The sequence below is a fragment of the Mytilus galloprovincialis genome, chromosome 6 (assembly GCF_965363235.1).
Source record: "Mytilus galloprovincialis chromosome 6, xbMytGall1.hap1.1, whole genome shotgun sequence".
NCBI classification, from domain to species: domain Eukaryota; kingdom Metazoa; phylum Mollusca; class Bivalvia; order Mytilida; family Mytilidae; genus Mytilus; species Mytilus galloprovincialis.
Genome location: NC_134843.1, coordinates 20,848,949 through 20,861,601, shown reverse-complemented (window position 1 = coordinate 20,861,601; position 12,653 = coordinate 20,848,949). Strand labels below are relative to the sequence as shown.

The 12,653-nt window shown below is 33.5% G+C and overlaps 1 protein-coding gene across 1 annotated transcript in view; it reads left to right on the top strand.

The window, feature by feature from the left end:
• Positions 1–12,653, top strand: part of LOC143079186 (fibrocystin-L-like) — a 40,336-nt gene that overhangs the window by 23,180 nt on the left and 4,503 nt on the right. The window contains exons 14-19 of the mRNA XM_076254418.1: positions 6,078–6,307; positions 7,964–8,224; positions 8,716–9,267; positions 9,773–10,077; positions 10,467–10,835; positions 11,538–11,928. Of these exons, the coding sequence (XP_076110533.1) occupies positions 6,078–6,307; positions 7,964–8,224; positions 8,716–9,267; positions 9,773–10,077; positions 10,467–10,835; positions 11,538–11,928 (2,108 nt within the window). The remainder of the gene's footprint in view (positions 1–6,077; positions 6,308–7,963; positions 8,225–8,715; positions 9,268–9,772; positions 10,078–10,466; positions 10,836–11,537; positions 11,929–12,653) is intronic.

Below are 12,653 nucleotides of genomic sequence, written 5' to 3'. Positions count from 1 at the left end.
TGCCAGGAGACAAATAAATGTTAATAAATCCGGTTTGCTGTCGTTGTTACAGCCTCTTGTTATGTTTGCCTTGGTTTTTGGTTAACTGCCTACAGTGCTTACAGCGCTTTGATTCCATTATACAGGTACAAAATTGTACAACGTACATGTATACATGGTATATGAGCACACATTCTTTTTAATCAAATTGTACTTGTTTAGATTAATTTCTGTGTGACATGTCTGTGTTCATGTTGAAAACTAGAACTGTTCACCTTTGGTCATCCTTAACTGCTGTTGAACAATCTCTACGAGGCTGCTACAAGATGTTGAATTACTTTATAGATTACATGAGGTTTTTTCTTTACACATGTTTCCATCTGTAGGTTCTGTTAATTTTACAATTTAACAGTCACTTTCTGCATTCTATTTAAATGGAAGGTTTTCTTTCTGTCCAGAAAAAACAGGCAAGAAAAAGTGGGTGTCAAAAACTGGATCCTCCTTTCACCTTTAAGCTGAGTCTTACTATATTGTTTTTAATCATTTTTAACATGCTGTTGGACATCACCATGATCACACTGTGGAACGTCTGGTTGGAAAGTTATCTTTATTCCATTTCAAAAAGTTATGTTGCCCTGAACACATGTTGTCCATGTTTTTGGTTCATACATCCTGCAGTCACGTATTGCAATGTACATGTAAGGCTTATCTTTTGCACTTTTGTTCTCATCATTGTCATCTTGAACCTGTAATAAAAAAAAGTAACAATTGACAATCGTGTACACAAAAAAAAAACATCTAGTAAGCAGTATAACAGTATTACTGATATGCACATTTGGAATATCAAGTTATTTTGTAATAAAAAAATAGCAATTACATATTTGTTCTTGCCGATTCTTCCATTTTCAAATATTAATCCTCCCAAATTACTACTTCTTACATATAGCGAACTACGTTCCAATATATATAAACATGAAGGACTAATTATATTGTAATCCAAACTTACATGCAAAAATTCTGTGAAAAGAGATGTGTTCAAAACTTAACAATATCCACCTAACATTTTTGTAAAATAGTCACTATCAAAATAACAACTTTTTGCAAAATTAAAATAACTCCGCTACATTATGTATGTATGTAAATATTTGTGCCTGTCTCGTTTGAACATGTTGAATTGTTTTACATTGTTTTACATTGTAATTTCGGTGTCTTTTATAGCTGACTATGTGGTATGGTCTTTGCTCATTTTTGAAGTCCCGTAACGTGACATACAATGTATAGTTGTTAATTTGTGTGTCATTTTGTTCTCTTGTGGAGAGTTGTCTCATTTGCATTTATACCATATCTTCTTTTTTATATTAGTTAATTTAATTTAATTCAAACCAAAACGAATTTAAATTATATGCTTGTTTCCAGCCTCCAATTTGAAACAAAAAGGTTCAGGTAGTAATTCGCCTTTTCCATAATCTATATACAAATGTATAGGACTATGGGTAAATGGTAATCTCATTGTTTGTACACCAAAATGAAAATAACGCCACATCATTGGATGGAATTCAAATATTTAGTACGTGTTAAGCCAATCACAACTTTTTGGTGAACGCTTTTGAAAATATTAGCCAGAATGCATAAGATTCCGAAACGACAAATCTATTTTATGTCTTATTTTTTTAAATGATTATACAGGTACATTTCAGAACAGTGAATGTTCTAACTTCCAAGCCTATACCAAATTAGCATTAAACACCATATACACATGTAGCAACCCAGTGTTCACGTTCCGCGGGGTCTTTCAGTGTTTTCATGTGAGGCTATACATGTATTTCTTGAATGTGATGCTATCTCAGTGGTGGATCCACAAATTTTCATAAGTTGGGGCCCACAGCACTGACTACCTAAGAAGGGCCAACAAATAAATTTCCTCCAGAAAAGGTGAGCCCAGAATAATTATAATATTAATTTTCCTTTTTAGGCCACACCAATTCATGATTTAGTTTCTTGTTTTACGGATTTTTGGACTCCAAAAATTTGGGCGAGCGAGCGATTTGAAAATTTATCTAATTAAAAAATATTCAATTTGCAATTTTTTAGGTGAAGCATGAAAAATAAAGGCGAACGATTATAATGTTTTTTTGTGAACATAAAATATTAGATTTTGACAATATTCATGATATTAAAGCTTGATTTGTTACAAGTTTGTACCCTGACATTTCTTTAATGTATGAAGTGTTTTTCCCTGTACACCATTAAATAATTGAATAATTAGATGTGGTATATGTATGTGTTCCAAAGAGACAAATCTCCATCCAAGTCATAATCAGGTTGGGAACCACCCCACAATGTTATAGAATATCCCTTTTATGAGGGGTCATATAAGTTATAATATATATTTTGTAAAAAAAAACACTTTTTAGTACAAAACGCCTCATATTTTCTGAAATCTGGTATTAAATGGTCAAAACATGTCTACAAATTTTGTAATATTTCTGGACTTTAATCAACCACACATTTCATTTACTTTTATATTATTCAGAAAGTGCGGACCCCTCTTTTAGAAAAGTTGTTTCAAATATGATGTAGTTTTCCTCGTTTTAAGTAAAAAATTCTAAGCTTTTCCAAGGATTTGTATAGTAGCACTATACAAATCCTTGGTTTATTCTATTTTTCTTTTCTATAACAGTTAAATAACCCCTTACTTGAAGAAGGGTTCTTCCAAACCTGATAACAAATTCAAGTCATTTATCAGCCTTTTACACCGGCTAGGCCTATGACCCAGACTAAACAGCAAGCTATAAGGGCATAAGGGACCCCAACATAACTAGAGTACACAATTCAAACAGGAAAACCAACTATCTAATATATATACAAACTGAGAAATAACAGGCTATGAACCACATCAACAAACTACTGAACGACAGGCCCTCAAATCAATCCTGACAGGTACATAAACATGCAGCGAGTATGGGTTGTTTTTTTCTGCCGACATACAATATATTTGCAATATATTTGCAATTGAAGCCAACTGTTCTTTAGAAGTTCTGACAACGAACATATTTTGTAAGCAAGGGGAAGGAAACCAATGTACAGGCATTTTTTCCTGTTATATATTTATCATGTTTATATTGGAGTACTCCCACTTGGGATACAATGTATATATAGGTTTAATTATTAATAAAAAAAAATACACAAGATATTTATACAGTGTGGTCGGGTGCTTATAGGTTTTAAACAATAAATACAGGTAAGACAGTGATTTGAAAACAAGTGTTAATATCTTTTTATAATATTTACAAAAAATGATGCGGGAAATGGACATGATTACATTTCCAGATGCGGGAAGGGGGAATATATATTAAAAAAAATCCTGTTTTGAAAAAAATAAGTGCAGGCGGGTTGGTCAAACAAGGAATTAAATTGGTGTGGCCTTTATACACGTTTACTTTTCTACATTGGCTAGAGGTATAGGGTATAGTCTTGTATTATTATTTTAATTTTAGTTTCTTGTGTACAATTTAGAAATTAGTATGGCGTTCATTATCACTGAACTAGTATATATTTGTTTAGGGACCAGTTGAAGGACGCCTCCGGGTGCGGGAATTTCTCGCTTCATTGAAGACCTGTTGGTGACCTTCTGCTGTTGTTTTTTTCTATGGTCGGGTTGTTGTCTCTTTGGCGTTCCCATTTCCATTCTCAATTTTACTTATTTCATAAAGACTGTAACTAGTATAGCAACAGAATGAACCGTTTTCTGGTAGTACAAAATGTTGAACAGAAAGAACTTCTGTAGCTGTCTCATGATATATAATTATGTACACACAAAATGTACAATGTACACCCTACAGGCCCATAACCAGGAATTTTCAAGGGGGTTTGGGGGGGGGGGGGGTTCGTTGGACTCACAAACTCGACTTTAAGTCACAATTTGAACAGAACATTGACTTTAACAGTGCTTATTTGTTTTCAAGGGGGGGGGGTTTCGTCCGAACCCCCCTGGCAACGGGTATGTCCTACATCTCCATTTATTCATATACATATATTAAAGAACTGAAACATGAAGCATACAGAATAAAATAAGGGTATATATTGTATATATAAGATTTACACTTGGGCATGTTGGGTACAGGACAAATAGCCCAGGTTTTTAAAAACTTCTTTTAGGTCTGTCAGAATTTCTATTCAGTAAGTACTACATTTGCTTGTACACTACAGACGAATTAGTATACGTACTATGCAAAATTTTCTTTAGAAAATAAGAATCTGGCCTGCGGCAGCTTAAGAATAAAACATCAATCAGCATACAGTTACTCTTAAGTCTTTCGAGTCTTTATGTGAATAAAAATCTAGAATTTTTATTTTTTTAGAACGTAAAAAAACTGACCTTGTATTCATGATAACTGTATGCTGATTGATGTTTCATATGATGCAGCTTTGAAATTGAGGAAAATGTAGTTTGTACATGTACATACATGACATAGCCATAGGCGGATCCAGGGGGGCCTGGGCCCCCCTTTCGTGGGAAAAATTTGGTTGATTATATAGGGAATCATTGAAGCATGACTGGAGCGGGCGCCCCCTTAGGTCAGTCAGCGGGCCCCCCCTTAGGAAATGTTCTGGATCCGCCACTGATAGCTAACTTTAGAACATCTGGCAGTGTCTTGCCTACACACTGTCTGCAAAGTTATAAACTCTGTGATAATAAAGGTGCTCACTACAGTTCCTATTGATAATATTGAGGTGGGGTCTTTGTTTAGTCTAGTGTCTTCTTCTACAGATTCAAAATTTTTAAACCAGCAACTTGTTATTATAATTGCCAATCTCATGTTCTTATATCACTTATATCACTCGCTCTCAAAAAAAATTATATCCATGATTCATGAATTCAAACAGATTGACTGTCAGCTGGCCAACCATGGAATAGACTAGACCTTGAGTTTTTTTTACATCAACAAGTGAAACTATAGCATAACAAACTTCCTGGACAGCTCATGGGTATTCTAAAACTTCACCTAAACTGCACATAAACACTGTGGACCATGAAAGGACTTGCTATTAAGACAGTTCAGGCATAGTATACTATGCAATTCCTTGGTTCAGGGATAATTTCTAAAACAGATGAAAAAAAGGGGGAGAATTTCAACTTCAAGGGTAGATTTTTGTCAAAATGAAGATAGTCGGCTACAGAAAACAGCAAAAAGACGACAGAATACTTACTCATAGTCAAGTTATGCCGTACAATTCGGCTTGTAAACTGAAATCCGTGGGTACATAGGCCATTATTCGCCTCTTGCAACAAAAACATTCCGTCCGTTCAAAACATGTGGGTTTCAAGCTTCCTGTTGAATCGGTTTTCCAAATAAGGAAAACAAGCCACGCCTCCGTTGCGAGATCGACAAGTAGGATTTTCATACAATACAAGTTATGGCTTGTAAAATAATGTGACATTTTATTTTTATTTCCAAGAAATTATCATTATTTATCTTGTTCTGCATAGTTTATCAATAAAAAGATCAAAATACAAGAGCAATTGACGACCAGAGAAATGAAGCGGACAGCGTCGTCACTATGGAGACGCAACGTTACTCATTAATATTCATGAACATCACAAGAGTTATTTGCCCCTGAAAAAAATGCCTTAACATACCCGCGAAGTAAATACTTTGTCAAAATTTTATGAAAATTAAACGAGCTAAATCAATTTTCGTGAAGGTGTTGGGTACCACCTTAATTTATAAGAAGGTACTTGTAGCAAACCTTTTTCCAAAAATAATTATGTAAAGGGAACCCTGAAAACTTTGTTTGTAATTAAATCATTTGTGAGACGGTGACATTTTGGATATTTTGAAAGAAGCAACAGTACACCCCTGTCCCAAGAAAAAAAAACCTAAACAAAATAAAATCATATCACAACTCTAAGAAAGTCTTATGAGATTGCTTGCAAGACCTGGAAATTTCAGATACCTTGCGGGTCCAGCTCATGACAAGGTTTATAGGGGTCATTACTGATAGGAAATATAATCCTAGCTGAGGTCTAACCTTATAACATTTATGTGATAGTTTACCAGAACGAGATTTTATAGTATAAGCACCATTTTTTACAGAAAAATCAATGGTGCTGACTGTGTAGACATGGACTGTGATGGCTTAAAGAAGGCTTTAATCAAAGACAAAGACAACAGTCTACTGGGTGCTGTAGGAGCTGTGGTTCCTCAATCTGAATTCATGTGGAGCGATGACGTTCAAAACCCACGTGGTCTTGGTGATTACAGACTTCCTAAATCTATGTTGACTACTGTCAGTGGAATCAGGATTGATGCTGCAGAATATAAGGGTATGTTCTGTCCGGTATAAGTGTTCTAACCATATTACCATCTACTCGAGTTGTATATATAATCTACCTTTTGGCGTTTAGCAACCACTAGCCAGATATCTTTGCAAAGTAACCAACAGATTAGTTTAGTTTAAACATATTTATTTATAGTGGATTGGGAAACAAGTTTTGCAACTTATATTAATCCCTTTCCACTTTGCGGGTGCGAGTGCTGCCTTGTAGCGGCATTAGCCTGCTCTTTTTCAAAATCTACAAGGGTGTCTTTAACGTGCAAGAGATATGGCTCTCTCTTAACACGGGTCAGCCATTTATCGTCCCCTTTCGACGGACTATCATCGTTTCCTCGAGACCATACTCGCAAATGGTGTCAAGGGAGAGCCGAAAATTCAGTTCCTGAAATTTTCATCCCAGACGGGAATCGAACCAGGAACCTCTGTGTTAGTAGTTCGATGCACTAACCACTACACCACGGCTACAGATGTCTTTGATAAGGTCAGAAATTGGTTTAATTCTGACAAACATCATTGAAGGTCTTATTTAGGTAAACACAAAGCACAATTTACAATAGTCAGATGTAGACCAAAGGATAAAATTTTGTTCCTTGAAATGAATTAATACTTCTAAAGATAAGTTGAAATAATTGGGTCCTCTTCATATACTGATAATAAGGAGTTAGGTTAAAGTGGTTACCCTGTTTTTATTGATACAATTCTTTCTTAAAACAATGAATGAGATTGCTATCCTGGATTCAGTGACTTGCATAGAGGGCAAGTTTGCAGTAGCTTGGCTGACTTGAATAAAAAAGCCAGCTAAATTACAGGTTAATTTCCCTGAATCAAAGGTTAAGTCTAGTAAATCAAAGTTTAAGTCACCTGAATCAAAGGTTAATTTACCCGAATCAAAGGTTAAGTCTCCTGAATCAAAGGTTAATTTACCAGAATCAAAGTTTAAGTCACCTGAATCAAAGGTTAATTTACCAGAATCAAAGGTTAAGTCTCCTGAATCAAAGGTTAAGTCTCCTGAATCAAAGTTTAAGTCTCCTGAATCAAAGTTTAAGTCTCCTGAATCAAAATTTTAAGTCACCTGAATCAAAGGTTAATTTACCAGAATCAAAGGTTAAGTCTCCTGAATCAAAGGTTAAGTCTCCTGAATCAAAGTTTAAGTCTCCTGAATCAAAGTTTAAGTCTCCTGAATCAAAGGTTAAGTCTCCTGAATCAAAGTTTAAGTCACCTGAATCAAAGGTTAATTTACCAGAATCAAAGGTTAAGTCTCCTGAATCAAAGGTTAAATCTCCTGAATCAAAGTTTAAGTCACCTGGATCAAAGGTTAATTTACCAGAATCAAAGGTTAAGTCTCCTGAATCAAAGATCATGTCACCTGAATCAAAGGTTAAATCTCTTGAATCAAATGTTTTAGCCACCTGAAACAAAATTTCAGTCACCTGCATCTCAGGTTATCAGTCATCTATGAAACAACTGGGAAGTCACCAGATTTTTTTTTTAAATTATATAGTTCTGAATATGAATTTAAATTTTAAGAAATATTGATACAGTAAATCAGTATATGCATTTTTTCAGATTGGTTGAGATTTATGAAATCAATTTTTATATTTGTTTTAAAATAGCATGACAACCAAAACTGATTTGTTTTAACTAGGTGTTATAAGAAACCAGTCCTGCACATACCATACTAAATGGCAAGCTTACGAATGCATTGGAATGAATTATGAAATGTTAGTCATAGAAAGCATGGATGAAGATACAGAAACAAGGAGGATTTCACCAGTGGGCATCATGTCCTATGATCAGAATGGGGATGGATATGTGGACCTTATTAATGGACCCCAAGATCATGGATGGTGCAGTGGTTACACATGTAGAAAACGTTTATCCACATTCCAGGCATTAGTTATTACAGGTAAATAGAAATTGTAAGGAAAATGAGAAAGCTATTCCTGTATACACTTCAGTAATGTAATGATAATATAAAAAAGAGTTAAGAGAGTTAACCAAAAAGTCAATATGTTAACCATATAGAATAATTCAAAAATTTGTATCCACAATTCTAACAAATAAATATTGGTATATCCCTGTTTTTATTGCAGACACTGTAAACATATGAGTTACAAATGAGTTTGCACTGCAACCTCTTGTGTCCATGTTCTGTCCAGGGACATGCTTCAGTGTGTTTTTTTACAGATAGGAACCTTTTTTTACTGAATTGAAAAAAATCAACTATAGTATATATTCACATTGTCAACATATATTTGTTCTGCCTAACAGAAGTTCCAATGGAAAATCTGATGATAGAGAGGGAATTTGAGACCCAAATAATTCACCAAAAGTAAAATTTTTATAGGATAGTAAAAATGAAGCACTTAATTCACAAGCAAAGATTATGTTTTTCAGAAAAAACTTATATCATACACTTCACTGGAACCACTCCACAAGGCATGAGATATTTCTTACTAAATACAGACGACACACAAGCCGTAGTGCTTGGAGTATGGTACTCCAAGCCTTTCAGACTGGACGTATATTATAAAGACGTACATGTTATGCCACAAAATGGTGAATGGAAATCCATCGGTGGTCAACAAATCTATAACCTCAAACCAGAAAATGAGATAAATGAGTATGTTCCTCTCCCTGAAGATCTGGCAGGAACCAATTGGTTCGATAGGGATGAAGGAATGTTATACTTTGTTGTCCGTGGTCCATCTGAGATAGAAATAAAGACAGTCCAGGCAGTTATTATCAGCTTCAAATATCCACCTGCCACAATTAATGTTTTCTATGGAGAACAAGTTGTTCAATATATTGCTGATTTCTTTGATATAGACCCAGAGAAAGTGCGTGTTGTAAACATTATCAGTGCTAATTCTGGAGGGGGAGGGAGACGTAAAAGATCTACTGATTATGATGTATTGGTCATTGAAATTAGTGATGAACCTTCTTATAGTAAGTATTCATTATTCTGTGATCCTATTGATTTTTTTTTTATTTGAAACATAGACATGATAGTGGATGTTCATATCATCAGAAATGCAAACAAAAAATTAAATATTCTGCAACTTTTAAATTTATGCCATGAACATTTGCAGTGATTACTTTTACTAATTAAATTTACTGTTAAATTACAATTGATAGATTTAAATTTGTAACATTATAATGTCTTTAAATATAAAAATACTATATTTTTAACCAGCTATTAGTTAATCCTTATTCATGAAATTAGTTCAAATAATAACTTAAAACAAGTTCCTGTTTTTATAACAAATATTCTTGAACCAGTATTTAATCAGAACAAATACTTAATATTTATTCAAGTGAGAAAAATATTCTAGGCAAATATTTTCATTTGGAAATAAAATTATGACAGAACTTTTATTTCATTACATGTCAACCTCTAAATAAACATGTCTTTTACTGAAGATTAATAATGAATTCATTTTTGTTTTTTTAGATTATAATGGAACTGTTTCAAACCCGTTGACATGGGAACAACTACAGCAGGTTTTGTCTATGTTTGTGGATCAAGGTCAGCTTGGTAATTTCAGCGCCATTCTGAATGGTAAAGTTATTGGTGTGTCAGTAGTTCCACCACAGTCCCTTAATGATTCTACGTGGGCCACGATTAATGATGGGACACTTGAGGGATACAGGATCCTTGTGGTAGTAGATAGATTGGCCATTCATCAGAATATAGTACCTACATATGAAGGATTACCATTCACTAAACAGCCCAAGATCAAAGTCTTAGATACATATGTAAGTATATTTCTACAAGTAGAAATTCGTGTTTTCAACCACTGCTGTTTAAAAACTTGATATTTATTTTTACAACAACAAATTATTAAATAAAATAAAGTTTTGGTTGAAAAAAATATCTTATATGATATAGTTATCACAACTAAAATGACATGTATGTCTTTTAATTTACCAATAGAATAAATATAACTTATAAACAAAAATAAGACTTTTGAATATTGAGTGGCCTTTTTTATTTGAAGACATTCTTTTCAAAATGCATGTAGCATTCGGATGTGTTTTGGGAAAAAATAAAAACTTAGAAGATGCAACTAAAAATTCTTTATATAAGATGTTAATTTATTAAAAAACACTTAGAGAAAAAAATTATTAAAATTTCTTGTTTACAGGGAAACAGAATATCAGAACTTGGTACAGAAGAATATCCCTGGTTTGTCACGGCTACCTTAAGGGGAGGTAACCCCTCTGGTGAATTAATGGGAAATACAACAGTGCAGTTTGTTGATGGCTGGGCTAACTTCACCAATCTAGGAATCAACTGGTTTGGTTCTGATTACATCGTAGACTTTAACATATCATCGCCACAAGAAGGAGAGAATTTTACTGTGGCTTCAGATCCAATTACTATACCAGCTCGACAAATACATGCTGTGATCCTTGATGGTAGCATACAAGTAGTAGAACAAAGCTCTATGTCTGTAACCATAGAACTCAGGGATTCTATATCAGGGAATGTTGTAGAGGATATAGCATGGAGGGTAGGTGTTATTATGTATACAGAAAGGGTGTCTGAGGGCATGGTAGAATAAGATTCCCATGTATTCTAATACAACATTATATATATATGCTGAAATATAATTGGTAAAAGTCTTGATACTGTGAATGATGAGTAGGCCACAAATTTTATCATAGATGAATGTCAATTACTGGTGTGGTATAGTGATTTATATTGACTATACAGTATTGATTTTTGTCATTGTTGAAGGCCAAATAGTATCCTATTATTGCCTACAACCACTTCATTTAATCAGTTGTTATCCATTCCTTTGATGTGTTTTGAGCTTTTGATTTTGCCATTTGATTATGAACTTTCCATTTTAAATTTTCCTCAGAGTTTGTTATTTTACTTTTGAACTCTGAAAACTGGTGGATAACTGTCTATCTGGCAATCATACCACATCTCCTCAGTGTTTTATTCAATACAACATGCATTGTTCTTAAGATGAATTTGTCAAAATATCTCATTTAATTCAGTGCTTTTCCATTTTTTTAAGAATGTTGGTGTTGAATTTTAAGGATCATGGCCTTATAATTAGAAATTTCAAATTTGATAGTATTGGGGCCCAAAATTACATAACCCATTAGTTAAAATGCTGTGAATTTAATGTATGAATCCCTGTAACTTATTAGAAATAAAATATAGTTTATTTGTGTATTGCTTTTAACTGTCTTTGTTACAGAACCATCTATGGAATGTAGAAGCCATGTTAAGTAAACCTGAATTATACAAGGGAACATTATCTGGGTCAAGACAGATTGGATTTGAGACGTCTAACTCGAGAGCCTCATTTTCTTCTATACAAGTATCTTCATATGGGATGTACATTGTGAAATATCATGTAACATCCGTTCCTGCAGACTACGACTTTTATGTAGAACATTTGGTCACAGCTAGAGGGCAGCACCATCTCTCCATGCCAATGGATGAAACAGTGGAACTGAAATTGAAATTTAGTGAGAATTATCAAACAGTTGTAGGAAGTGAAGGGAATTACGCTGCAGCCTACTTAGGTAGCTGGTTTGCTCATGAACACCAAAACATTGAAGTTCTGACATCAACAGTTTCTTCTGGTATGTATTTTATTTCTATCAGAGAGAAGGTAGATGCCAGATTGGACACCTTAGTTTACAACAACATAGGGGATAGCTAGGAACTATTTTGTATCTGTAAAACTGAAGAAATTTGTTCCAGTGACATTTTAGATGTTTGCCATTGAATAATGTAAATTCAAATTTCCTTAATTACTTTGTCCATATCTGTTCTAAAACTATTGTTGTACATCTTTAGATATTTGCTCATTTTTAAAAATGTTCCTTGAACAAACCTCTGAAGAATATAAAATATAAAAGTTGAAAAACATTATCTTACAATAAAATAATTCAAGTTGAAACAAAATTACTAAACATAACTGGTTAGAATTTTGTTTTATATCAAACCATATGAAATATTTTTACTTAATAAGTGTTTTCAGTGTCATATTCAAAGCATAAGCTAGCTAGTACTATAGAACAATTGAAACAATATTGTGGATATGTTTTCAGCTAATTTGTTAAAACTTAAAACCCCCAAAAAAGGTCTTTGTTTAAAAAAAACTGGCCATTCAGTGTGATATAACAGTTTTAATGATTGTCCTTCTAGATGACTACCATATACTTTGTCTTTCCTAGCTTGGAATCTAGAAAGTATTGAACATTTTACTTTGTTAATTTTTGAATCAATTTGAATATATATATATATATATATATAACTCGTCTAAACATCAACCCAACAATGTTAGATCTGTAAATTTGCTTTC